The 13,914-nt window shown below is 37.0% G+C and overlaps 1 protein-coding gene across 1 annotated transcript in view; it reads left to right on the top strand.

Moving 5' to 3' along the window:
• Positions 1–12,301, top strand: part of focad (focadhesin) — a 63,588-nt gene extending 51,287 nt beyond the window's left edge. The window contains exons 33-44 of the mRNA XM_079867748.1: positions 3,658–3,729; positions 3,828–3,930; positions 4,253–4,333; positions 4,405–4,533; positions 5,603–5,718; positions 6,887–7,147; positions 8,100–8,189; positions 9,184–9,361; positions 9,539–9,636; positions 10,802–11,053; positions 11,680–11,755; positions 11,899–12,301. Coding sequence (XP_079723874.1) covers positions 3,658–3,729; positions 3,828–3,930; positions 4,253–4,333; positions 4,405–4,533; positions 5,603–5,718; positions 6,887–7,147; positions 8,100–8,189; positions 9,184–9,361; positions 9,539–9,636; positions 10,802–11,053; positions 11,680–11,755; positions 11,899–11,972 — 1,530 coding nt within the window. The 3' untranslated portion in view covers positions 11,973–12,301. The remainder of the gene's footprint in view (positions 1–3,657; positions 3,730–3,827; positions 3,931–4,252; positions 4,334–4,404; positions 4,534–5,602; positions 5,719–6,886; positions 7,148–8,099; positions 8,190–9,183; positions 9,362–9,538; positions 9,637–10,801; positions 11,054–11,679; positions 11,756–11,898) is intronic.
• The last annotated feature ends 1,613 nt before the right edge of the window (positions 12,302–13,914 follow it).

Here is a 13,914-nt window from a genome sequence, read left to right as displayed (position 1 = left end):
TTGGCCAAACACCTTTATCACCCCTTACAGTTATGTGTCCGACATTTTAGAGAGCGATACATAAAACGCATTACCGTTCTGATACATCGACTTGTAGACGAGCCTGTATAATTCACTCTTCCACATCCTCTGAATCAGTTAGCTATCGATCATTTTAGTAATCAAGTATTCTGCTGATTATTCCATAAATAAATCGAGTAATCGGATAAAAAAATTGTGGTTATAAAAATATGAACAACAGCCTTTAAAATCACTTAAAATACATATAGGTAACACTTTACAATAAGGTTCATTAGTTAACATTAGTTAACATATACTAAGAATGAACAATACTTCTACAGCATTTATTAATCTTAGTTAATATTAATTTCAACATTTACTAATTAATTATTAAAATCAAAGGTCTAACATGAACAAACAATGAACAGCTGAATTTTCATTAACTAACATTAACAAAGATTAATAAATACAGTTACAAATGTATCGCTCATTGTTAGTTCATGTTGGTTAATACATTAACTAATGTTAAAGGAACTCGCCGACTTTTTGAACCGACTAATTAACCTTATTGTAAAGTGTTACCCAAATATAAAATAACAAGCAATAATTATTGGTTCAAATGAAGTATCAAAGTAATCATATGGGTTTTATTGAACAACGCTGTTAAAATACACCATGTAAAATAAATTATATAAAATAATATTAACATAACTCACATTACGTATTATAACAAATGCCTACAGAGGGCGCCAACGGCCTGGTTACACTCCACTACATCCTTGTTTAATATTGGCCAAACAACATTTAATTCAAATGTCAACTTAGTCTTTAACATTGGTCAGTTCTGTGCGATAGAAGTGCAACAGCCGCTGTAATTTCTTGAACAAGAACATGTGCACATCAAAACATACAAACTCAGTGCAAGTGTTAAACTTTTGTTTTGAAATTGCGATGAACAGCAATTCGTATGAAACATATTTATGTATTCTCCTGTGTTGGCGTAGATTTACAAACGAGTTGCGTTACAAATCTTGTGAAATGGCGCACACTGTGTTCCAGATGAAAGTTATAAGCAACCCAAACTCACAGCATGCAGAGATGGAGTTGAGAAACTCCAAGTATAAATGATAACAGTGCAACTATGAAATACAAACCGCGTCTGACTTGTTGCGTTCTCAAATGCACATTATTGGACACCTAAACAAACAGCACATGCAGAGACTGAGTTTGCGCGGAGCAGCATTTACTGTGAACGGGGCTGAGGGACTTTTAACATGTAATCTGCACGCATGTCAATAATTAAAGCATCGTGCTTCTCTGGAAAAAAAACAGTGCATATATTTATTTAACTGAATCACAGCCCATAGCACTTTGCTATATTATGATTTTAATTGGTTTAAAATATATCGCAGTGCCTTAGAAAACGGTCTAATAATGCGGGTCATGGATTCTCATCCGTGCAACGCGCCACTTCCGGTATTTTGCCGGTTACTCGACACGGGGATTTTTTTTAAATCGAGTACTCGACTTTAATCGAGGAATCTTTACAGCCCTAGTTCAAACATATTTGGCTGAATTAAACCAGTATTTCCACTTGCCATTGTGTAGTGTTTACTACTGTAAAGTTGAGTGAGTGGATCAGGTATTCAGAGCTGGAGTGAGTAGAGTCGGGGCTAATTCGCATATTCATTGATCCGCATATACTAAATGAAGCAAGGATGTAGTTTTCATCATTATTATTTGAATTTTTTTACTGCAGAAATACATACAGAAATTTTACAAAATACACAGATCGCCCAAAAAAGCAAAAATTTTAAAACAAAATAGATAAACAACAATAAGAATAGACAAGGAGAAAAGAAAAAAAGGTAACGAAAGAAAAGAAAAGAAAGACCTTATAATTTGAAATGTATATCCTTTGGGGGTGTTGAGTGTTTTAAGGTATTCAGTAATTTAACATCTTTTACCCTTTCTCTCGTCACCCCACTCTCCTCTCCTCCCAAAATCAAGTAATACGGTTTTATGATTAATATGGCTATCTGTGCACATCCCCGGGTGAAGGACGGTGGGCCAGTCCTGCCCAGAAGCCCACACCCACCCAAGGGTGTAGTTACATTCAAACATTAAGGCATGAAGAAATTATTTTCACAGGGAAAAAACTTTTAAATATGTAATTTTGGGAGGAGAGGAGAGTGGGTTGAGGGATAAAATTATTGACTACAGGGGGACTTTAATTTATACAGTGAAGAAGACTATGCAGTGTTATTTTACTTACAGCTAGAATGTTCTTTTTCCTCATACATTATTCTACACGGAGTCCATTATCATATGTTGAGGTGCTAGTTAAATGCCAGTCTCATATGGGCACTGCCATTTTTCACCCACACCTGTGCCAGGCTGGTCTTTGTGTGGCAAATTACACTCCTCCGTGCCCACCCACTTACCAGACACTTACACACACACACACACACACACACATAGAGAGAGAGAGAGAGCAAATGCTGTCTCGCCTTTTTAAATGCAAATGCCACCATACTTGGAAGGTAGCCAGGAAGTGTCGCTATAGAAACGGTGGGACTTGACAGCGGTCTGCAAGGATTTTTTCCCTCAGTGTGAATCGGAGCCCTGTGAATGTCTCGGATTACTCTGCCGGCCCACAGATGAAAAGATTTGTGTTAATGTGTCTTTACGTGACTTAAAGTCACTGAACAAACACTTTCAGTGCATTCAAACTCCCACATCAGTTGATTCCTTCTCGAATCAAATCTTGAATGTAGCTTCTAGTGGTACTAGTTAACAAGGTATTTTAACTAACTGATTGCTTTTTTTCGACTCTGTTTAGTAACTTTTTGCACGTTCATGTAAGCGGATCGACCTCAGAAAGTTAACTACTGCTGGGGGAATAGTACGGCAGTAACAGCAGTGGGCAACATGAGGACACTCTAGAAATCAGTCTAATATGCTGATATGGTGCTTAAAAAAATATGCTGATTTTGTGCATTGGTGCTTAGACAAATCTTACTGACCCCAAACTTTTGAACACAGGGTTCGTACAAGTTGCTTGAAGTATTTGAAATTTTTTAATTTAAGTCCTGGAAAACCCTTGAAAACAGTCATTTTCATGAAAAGGTACTTGAAAAGTGCTTACATTTTTTAAAGACAATTAATATATGTGAAATTAGTGTTTAATTTTATCGATAAAACAATCTTTTCAAGCAAAATTAATGCTGAAGCTGGTCTGATATAGAGCCATTTCGCATGGCTATGAGCGTGATATTGTTAATAAATATCCAAGTATATGATACAGCTTTCATTCTTCAGGTATATTCATATCATATATTCATAAATTCAAAATCAGTTTGAATAAGGAAACTAGCTTTTTTAGAATTTGAAAGATAGTAGAGATGTTGTTTGATAAGTGAGATCTCTGATTGTAGTCCTTGAAAACCAAAAAAGCAGTGCTTTGAAAGTCCTGGAATTTTATTTTACAGTATCTGTATAAACCCTGTGAACAGTTGTGTAGTTAAAATGCTTAATTGTTAAAACACTTTCAATTCACTTTTATTTGTTGCAACTGGTTAGTTTGAGTTTGACGTAGGCTTATACTGTGCCCTTGAAGTCTTTGACCTTCAGAAAGTGTGTTTTTATCTCCATTAGTTGAAGAGTGAAACAGAGGAGTCCTCACAACAGCAGAGCAGACTGAACGAGGTCATCCGAGCCCTCACACAGGTTACAATTCATGCATTTGGCATTCATGAAAATGTATCTACTGGAAGTGAAACAGTGGTTTGATTGACATTAAGTTCTCATGCCTTCCTCTGCACTAGATCATCACCTTCTCAGGAACAATAGGTCTGCAGTCTAACGGAGCATGTCTGCTGGGACACCTGCATCTGGCCCAGATGAGCAGCAGCCACAGTCGAACCGCAGGTGAGACTACAGTTATTCACAATAACCTTAGTCATCTGAGCTTTTTTAAAAATGTGTATTAATACTGTTGTTGTTGTTGATAGTAATAATAATTAACTACGTGTAATAAAATGTAAAAAGTAAAAGTAATTTTTTTTAATTATCAATGGCATTATTTTTGTTAATAATAATAATAAAATACATCTAAAATTCAAAATGTTCAGTCTACTACTACCACTAAATAATAATAGCTAAATAACAAAAATAACAAATCACAAACAAATGTATACTGTATAAATGGAAGAAGAGCAATAAAACATACTTCTCCACGTCTCTTGAACAGTTCCTCAGGACTTTGGTTATCTCCCAGAGAAGAGTGTCATCCGAGCGAGTGTAGACTTCATCACTGAAGCAGGAAGGAAAGGTAACACTCTGTCTAATGCTGTCTAATATTAAAAGATCTCTGTTAAATACTGATGCTGTGACTTTGTCCAGGGCCTGAGTTCACCGCTCCACACCTGGTGAAGACGGTTCTGGCAGCTTTAGGCTCGGTTGGTGGAAGCTTCCAGTATCCTCCAGTCAACTGGAGTGCCATCCTCTCTCCGCTGATGAGACTCGGCTTCGGTCAGCTTCCTCTTCGTCATCATCTTGAATTAGTGTTTTATAGCAGTGGTTCCCAAACTTTTATTGTTTGAGACCCCCTTTTTCCCAAGAAAATATTTTAGGGCCCCCTTTCACATTTAATGATATTATCGCTCTTGTTGGCTAGCAGCAAGGATGACAAAATATGTTGTTTTCAAGCAAACGGTAGGTTTATTACTATAACCAGATATGTTTATGCACAAATAATAGCCTATAGCCTAATATTGAAAATACAATAACAAAAACATCAGTGGGCCATTTGTAATTTAAAAACGTAAGCCTAAGAGTAACCTATAAATTGGCCCTATTTGAATCGCAATAAAAAAAATATCAGTATTCACACTGGTGTGTAGGTTAAAAAAAAAGAATGAATATATAGGCTATTACAAAATTACTGCTGACTGGGACCTCAATACTTGCATGTTATTTGTGAGGCTTTATCAATAAGTGTGAGGATCTTCCGGTCGTGAGTAATTTGGTCAATGCGTGGAGAGATCTTTAACAGGGTAAGACATCTTTATCATCCTCAAGGGTCAGTCTGGCCCATATGTATTTGGTTTTTAAGGCTGTCATGGTTAAAATCCCATTTTTTGGTCAGCCAGGGAATGGATAAAATTAGCTAATGTAATATGATCGTTCTCCTTCAAGCATGCATTCCTTTTTTGCGCTATAGCGATCGTTAATAAACATGCGTTTGTTAAGAGAATAATGCGTCTTTCGGAGCCGGAATTACTTCTCTGTGTTTGGCTATGACGAGTCACGCAGGTCAAGTACCACTACTCCGCGGCGGCGGCGATCCGAACCAGTGTTAAATAGTCCCAATGTAAACACTTATTATAGGTGTACCATAGTGATTCAGAATAAGACAAAAACACGGTTTGGAAGATGGATTCATGATGAACTCGCTCATTATAAAACTTTTCAAAATATGACGCAACCCCCCAGAGAGCTCGCCGAGACCCCTTGTGGGCCGCAACCCCCCTGTTGGGAACCACAGTTTTATAGGAAATGCCTGGTGAGAAATGATTTTGAAGTGTTCACCCGTGTGTAGGTGAGGACGTGCAGCATCAGTGTTTAGAGTTGGCTGCCAGTCAGGCCCAGTCCTCCCAGAGTGCCTCGCTCTTCCTCGGCATCTGGCTTGTGCCTCCCCTGGTTCACAGCCTCAGTGTGAGTGTTTGTTTCTTTCTGTGTGTAATAGATGTTTGAGGTTTCTCCATGCAGATTATTATGGTGGGTTTTTTTATACCATAAATGGCTAGGTTTAGATGTGCAAGCCCTGCTAATGTGTTCTTCAAAAAGTTGAAGTAATTTAAAAAATCAATTTTTTATATTATGTAATATATTATGTACTGTGTGTGTGTGTATATGTATATGTATATGTATATGTATATGTATATGTATATGTATATGTATATGTATATGTATGTGTGTGTGTGTGTGTATGTGTATGTATATATATATACACATACATACATACATACATACATACATACATACATACATTTAAATAATAAAAAAACATAATAATCTGCAAGTTCTTGGAACTCAGTTAAAATATAATAAATACTGAAAAAATAAGGTTGTTAAATGCATTGTTTCTAATGAGAGTAATGGTAATAAATAAATTAATGGTTTTTGCCATAAACGGGCAGTCCTACATGACGGCGAGTTTTACATGTGCATATTACTGCTCTTATTTTATTTAGAAAATGTATACATTTAGTTCCTGGGGGCTATATGTAGAATTAAGAATCATCATCTGATCATAGCGATGTGCATGTATAGCATCATGTCAACAGATGAGGTAAAAGTGTTATGATAGTTTGATGATTATAACAGAAATTTGAGACTATAGATAGACTATATAGATCTAAATATGTGACACTATAGTTTGAATTAATATCTTTTCTTTGCATGACACATTCATTGAAATTTCAGTGCAGAATAGCTCTTTCTGCATTATCATGAACATTGTATAAGCATTGTGTCATTAAACAGAAGAAAGGCTCTTGTGAACGTGTAAACATCGCATTCTTTGGATTTTTATGTGAAGGGCTTGTTTTTGCTGGGAAAATCAACTCTACAGGCTTTCACAGACAACACAGGAAGTCTTGTTTTTTAAGCGAATAATACATGACAATTCTTACTTATAGCCCCTTTAATTCCATAATTTTTCCTTTTGTAATATTCATAAGCTGTTATGTGGAATGTATCTTGTAAGGATGCTGAAAAGTGAAGTAGTGATTAGTATCAAATTTTCTGTAAGTAGTTCATCATGGTTTTCCGGCTTGAAAATGTCTCTCTGCCTCTTGTCTATCCCCTGGACCCTCCACAGCTCCGCACCAGGGCTCATCTATACGAGTGCCTGAGCTCCTGGATGAAGCACGTGGCTGAAGACAAACTGCAGGTGTATGTGGACAGTCTGGCAGTGCAGCAGTTTGAGCCCGACACACGTGCTCAGCGCTTGCCCCTGTGCCGGTCCATCCTGCGCGGCCTGTCCAAAGCCATGGCCGTCCCCAACCCGCCCCAAAACTGCTGGACCGCCCTGTGCTCTACCACTGAGAAGATCTATAACCTCCTATCTGATAATATACCGGTATGTTCTGGCAGTTACCTGAAGGCCGTGACACACCAAGCGCAGGGTTTGCATTGTGTTCCACACCATCGGCACTAGTCGGACCCTTACAGACTGTTGATACCTGCTGATATAGACAGTTATTTCCTTACACATAGGCGCAGAACGCACAAGCTAGTTAGCAGTCTTAGCGGTGTGTTCAAGCGCAGCCGACCTGATTGTCAGCATTGTCAGCTTTTGTCAATTCTAGTTCTTTTACATTGGCTTGGTGTGTCACAACCTTAATGGAAGATGTGTTTAAGTCAGGGTTTGAAATTAACACCCGCCAACGCCAAATCCTGGTAAAAATTAACTGTGGCGGGTAACGCTGTCAAATCACTAGCCAATTTGGTGTGTTACTTATTATTATCTTTACTCAGTTTGCTGGGGAAATTTGTATAAGACAAATCTGCGCAGATTTAGCGCAAATACATGTCATCATAAACATCATCTTACTTGAACACACGTCACTACACAACAAATAACGGCGCGCTTGTTCATTTACATTGAACCAATGGCGAAGATTAAAAAGCATTTGGTTTACAGAAAATACATTGTTATTTTCCAACATCCTACATTTTTTTATGTTCTTTGTATTGTGTTGATCTGTCCACCTAAAACACATTTTTGGTAAAAAGGATGAGGATGAAAGAGGAAGGGAGGAGATGGCTCGATGACATCTATATATATGTTATAAAATTTGGATTTCATACATTTATTTCATATATGTATGCTGGGATTAATCTGGTTAAAAAAATATATGTTTTTTGGCTAGTAGAAGTTCTGAATGGCCGGTAGATTAAAAATTTAGTAGCCAAATTGGCTGGTAAGTGAAAAATTTCATTTCAAACCCTGGTTATAAATTAAGCATTGAACACTTAGCCAGTCCTGCTGCTGTACAGTGATATTTTGGGGGTTTTGTGTTGGTCTGTAGGCTGGTGAGGTGGACCTCTATGAAGAGATGTGTTCCTGTCTGTCTGAACTGAGCGACACTGAGGTAGACCGCATCATCAAAGTCACCGAGGTAAAATAGAAATGTAATATTCGTGATTTATAACTTTATAAATCCGATTCTGTTGATAGTCACAATATCTTGCCTCAGGGTAATGGACACATTTCTTCAATGTGCAAGCTCAAGATGCGTATAAAATGACGTCAAATGGTTAATAATGAAGAGAAGACTGAATAACCAAATGAAATGCTTTTTCTTGGTCACACCACATCATGAGGGTCATTATAGGGGTCATTTCATAAAGTGTGTGCCTTTGGTTTTTCATGAACATGTACAGTAAATAGTGACTTTAACTGTGTACAACTAATGTCAGCAGTAATTATGGAGTGCAACAGTCTGGAAGTAAAAACTCCACTCATTTTCTCCTTGATTTTAAATGACAACTTATAAACCTTTAAAAGTAGAAGCCCACATTTTTCAACTTATTTTTTTATTTAAATAATCGTGTTTAACTCTTTCCTTCCCAGAGTTTAATGTTGATGATCATGTTATTTTACATATTATGTATCTTTACATACGCTATGGCTTGTTTCTGCTTCTTCTTCTCACTCTTTCAGATGACATGTCATAGCGCCCCCTACCGAAAATCCAGTTTTATTTTAATGCCTTTTATTTGTATTTTGTTTTAATGCCATGAAGATGCCTTTATTTGGAAATAAATAGATATGTTTGATTACATAAATATTTATAAACAATAAATATTGCAATGAATAGATCAATATTATCTATTATAATTATTATAATTTATTGTATATATATATTTGTTGGGTTTTAGTGAACATAATATTTTGTTTTAAAGACTTAAAGTCGTGTCCCCAGGTTATGCATCATGCAGTGGATGTAATAGTTCTGTTAGCGTCAAATTGAGTCATTTATTATGTCATGTAACAACCATCCCAGATGGTTACAAGTTAAATGGCTTGCTCAAAGGTACACTGACGCTGGCTAGAGACATTAGATCAACATATTTGTACAACCTCACACTGGTTTTGTGCTCCCTCTACAGGCTAATGTCGAAAAAACAGCTTTCATCCTATCCTACCTGACCTCTAAAGGCAGAGTCCCTCTCCTCGGGCTCAATGATGTCATCAGTACCATCCTCCGGGTGGGGCATAAAAAACAAATAAGCTGGCTTCTTCTGCAGGGCCTCCACCAATCACGGTTCGCCTCTAGTCCCAATACAGGTAGGCTAATAATACTGATGTATATAATAGTAGAAAAAGTGCTTAAGTAAAAAGGTACACTACCGTTCAAAAGTCTGAGATCAGTAAGACCCCAAACCTTCCATTTCTAATAGCCACACTTTGATGAACTCGAATCATTATCCTGCTTCAGAAAGTAAAATGTTTGTTTGTTTTCAGGGGTCTCGAAACGAATGGAGTGGCTACTGGAATTAATGGGCCACATCAGAAACGTTGCATACGGATCTCCCTCTGTTAAATGTGTCAACGTTATAGAGGTATGCGCGATATGACTGAGCTGCAAAATCTTTTCGCTTCAATTTATTGGGCACTGGTTTCTTTTAGGCCACTTTACAGTCGTATGTGGATTTGCCTCTCAGAAGAGCATTCACTGACATCTGGAAAGTGTTTTTAGTTGCCTTGCTGTGGGCCTAATGATATAAACAGTTATTTCCTCTATAAAACGCATTACCCGCTGCAGGAAGCAAGAAACTACCTGTTCACTGACAGATTAAAATTATGCAGTAACGCAACGCTGGTTTACTTGGTCAAAACAATCATACTAAAAATACATTTGAGTGTGTTGAAAGTTACTCTGTGCGTTCGCTATGAGACACTTGTTGCACACTGCAGTAAGCTCAATTGATATTAGAATATCATATTAATAAAAGCTGAATGATTAGTGTTGCCAAATGGAATGCAATTAATTTTAAAATATAGTGTACGGCAGACAAAATGCTATATTACTGTTACTACAAATAAAGCTCTTTCTGATTTTGCTATGTTAGCCACTTGACAGAATAGAGTTGTCTCTGAAGTACAAACATGTTACTCGCGGTAAATCAAGAAAACAAGAGATTCAAACAATAGGACTAACCATGTTGAGCTTTATAACAATTATTCATTTTCTGTCGTTAAAGGAATCCAAACAGTTGCTCACCGGTCTAATAAAACATATAATATATTAAAGCGTCTTTGGTGTTTCATGGTTTCTACGGAAGTAAAACTGAAGGGTAACGCAGATTTGACGTCACGTCATATGACAACGGAAACATTTGGCATGATGTAAGCACACAAGGCAACAAAATATATAACACCGTTCTAGGGGATTTTGGATATTTTAATCCAAAAATCGTACATATTTTGCCTTAAAATCGGCATGAAACGAGTCTTTTTTTCTATGCGCTGCTTTCTCAAACAAGAAAAAAAAAAGTGATTTTGTCTATCGGGAATTGTTTGGACGGTTGTGCTTTGCTATTGGTGGATCTCATGTGAGTGACAGGTTGCCCCGCCCTCGTGCCAGTGAACACATCATCAGAGATGAGATGTTGATGCAAGAGAGAGGGGAAGATTTTTTGATTAAAGATTGTGAGGTCACATGAATAAAAAAGAATGACGTCAATGACTGATTTCAAGGTGACTCTAAACATGATGTCTTTGCAGGGCACAGACTTCCTCCTCGGTGTGTTTGCTGCAGCGGTGGCGTCCTGGGCGGACCATTGCTCCCCGCTTCTCATTGGCATCAGGGCCCAGTGGTTTCCCTGGCGTCAGTGCTCTCAGTCCACAGAACTCACTCATGGCCTGTACGTCAACCCTGCCACCACTGAGCTGTCGGTCTCCTCATGCCTCTCTGGAGTCCCGCACAGCATCAAGCAGCTGCTCGCCAAAGAGCCGTGGAAGGCCCAGTCACAAAAGGCATGGCATGTTTTATCTCTCCTTTTACTATTTAAATATGTGGAGTTATGGGTTGCTTTGCATGTCATTCATGTCCATTGCACAATTGAGTTACACACCATTGTAACACTTACAGTCTTCAACCTTAAATATGAGCAATATGAGTAGTAATTAAAAATAAAGCTAATATTTTCCTGTTTACTCTACTATTCAACATTGCATTTATTTGATCAAAAATAGTAAAAAAAAAAAAAAGTAATATTTACAAAAAAAGATTAAAATAACTGTTTTCTAATAAATGTAATTTATTCCTGTGATCAAAGCTGAATTTTCAGCATCATTACTCCAGTCTTCAGTGTCACATGGTCCTTCAGAAATCATTCTGATATGATTATTTAATGCTCAAGAAACATTTTTTATTATTATCAATGTTTAAAACAGTTAATATTTTTGTCCGAAAACCGTGATGCAATTTTTCAGGATTCTCTGATGAATAGAAAGTTCAAACGAACAGCATTTATTTGAAATAGCATTTTGAAAGTCTTTACTTACACTTGATTTACTTAGTCTTTACTTACTTGATCACTTTTGATCAATTTAGTGCTTCTTTGCTAAATGAAAAATTCTTTCTCTCTGTATGCCATCAGTTCATCGACTGGCTGTTCAGTATCACTGAAGCTCCTAAGCCGAGTTTCTCCGAGACTGCTGTACTTACAGCCAGAGGTGAGAAGCTTTTAGTTTTAAACAAAATAAATGATTATTCTTTCATCTGTTTTAATAGCATGATCACAAGAAGCAAGGGATTGTTATATAGAGTTTATATACATTCTCTCACTTGACTGATTTGTATCTCTTGTTTGTCTTAGCGGCATTAATGTCTCTGAGATCCACGGTGGAGTTCAGGAAGAAGGGTGTGTGGACCAGGGCGTATGGCTGGTGATCCTGTGAAAGCGAAGGCACACCAACGGCTAGATACTGTTCACTTGCCTGTGTGGAGGAGCATCTACATAACAGTGCTAATGTTTGAACAATTCACATACAACTCTCCATAATCTCCATCTGTTAAGAAAACGGACATGTTTAATAGACTGAAAGTAGGAATACCATAGTATATTCTTTTAAAAAGATGTGACAGTGCACATAAAAATGGGCTCAGAAAGCATCGTTTTCAACTTTTGTTAATTTCCACTTTCATGCTTTGCATGTAAAATGTATTGACTTTTTTTTTTTTGGTGACCAGTTATGTAAAATAAATGTATCTGTGCCATGCCAAGTATCTTTTTCTGTTTAAATGAAGCTCACTCTTTTCGCATAAATTTCCTTTCACTAAGAAGTTGAAATCCAGATCAAGCTGATTTTAACCTCTTGCTTCCTTCTGTTTCCCATCAGCCACTCTGATACTGAATACAATATCTGATGCCTGATGGTCTATATTGTAGTCTGGTCCACACTGTAGCTTAGGCTAGCCAAGAACTGCCCATGTAGCCATACCCATTTCAAATACCCTAAACAGATTAAATTGGGCTTCAAAGTGAATCAGGGTGAGACAAAAACAAAGAATTTATGATGTATTGACTCATTATTAGAGTAAAGACATTTAGAATATCACACAAGATTTCTATTTCAAATAAATGCTGTTATATATAATAATTCTGAAAAAGATTTACCACGGTTTTCACAAAAATAAATTAAGCAGCACCTGTTTTTAACACTAAGAAATTTCTTAATCTTTCTTAATCATCAAATTAGCATAACTGAATGATATCTGAAGGATCATGTGACACTGAAGACTGGAGTAATGATGCTGAAGAGCACAGGAATAGATTGCATTTTAAAATAGGAAATGGTTGTTTATTTTTTAAATTATAATATTTTGCTGTTTCACTGCATTTTAATCAAATAAATGCAGCCTAGTTGAGCATAAGACGCTACTTTCAAAAACATTTTAAGAAATCTAACCAATCCCAAACTTCTGAACTCTTCTGTACATACTGTGTATTTTTCCAATGAATCAAATTACAATTTGTTTGAAGGAATGCAGTGTTCTCTTCGTTTCATCAGATTTGCCTAGCAGAAGATTAAACGATTTGTTTAGGTAATGGTTCAGGAGCCTCGCGCTGTGATTGGTCCGTTCCTTCTGAGAGGAGTGGAGAATCACTTTAATTCAACAAATAAAGCTGCAGCCATTCACAACTAGTTTTTTTGTTTGTTTGTTTGTTTCAGCATAACTGCTCAACAAAAAAAACATATTAGAATCATTAAATGATTCATATTAAAATGAAGGCAACCACAGTGGGTTTCTTTGGAATGAACATCAGAGACTCAACTTTCTCTGCGTCAAGAAGGGATACTCTAAACAAGTCAACGTCAAATTCATCTTAAGCCTAAAGGCAGGGTAGGTGATTTGTTCCAGAAATTTTTTTTTGAAAGTCTGGATAAATGTGGATCACATCCTGATAGCAATCTCTAAGTTAGGCGATCTAAATGTATTTATGTATATCGTTTGTGGAAGGCGTAGGATCATAAAATGTTCGTACAATCATTGCGTCAGTGATACGATATCCTACCTGCCTGTCAACATATTTCCATACCTCCGCGCACCTGCTCGCGCAGACGTCACGCGTCATCGGCGCAGGGCCGTCGCTAGTGGGGTGAAAGGTGGTGACAATTATAGGGGCCCCCCACAAAATCCAGCAGTTATACTATATAGGCCCCTGTTGTATGAATAATTCTAATATTTATATTAGTTGTATGCCTGAGATTTAAATGAAAACCACAAAAACATGCAATTTGGTTAAATATTTTTTCCAAATATCTGCTTCTCTTACCTCCCTATACCTCCCGGAATGGTTTAGTCCGATCTAAAGTATTTATTAATTATT

The sequence above is a fragment of the Squalius cephalus genome (assembly GCF_949319135.1).
Source record: "Squalius cephalus genome assembly, chromosome: 3".
Taxonomy (NCBI): Eukaryota; Metazoa; Chordata; class Actinopteri; order Cypriniformes; family Leuciscidae; genus Squalius; species Squalius cephalus.
This window is presented reverse-complemented; position numbering and strand designations above follow the sequence as displayed.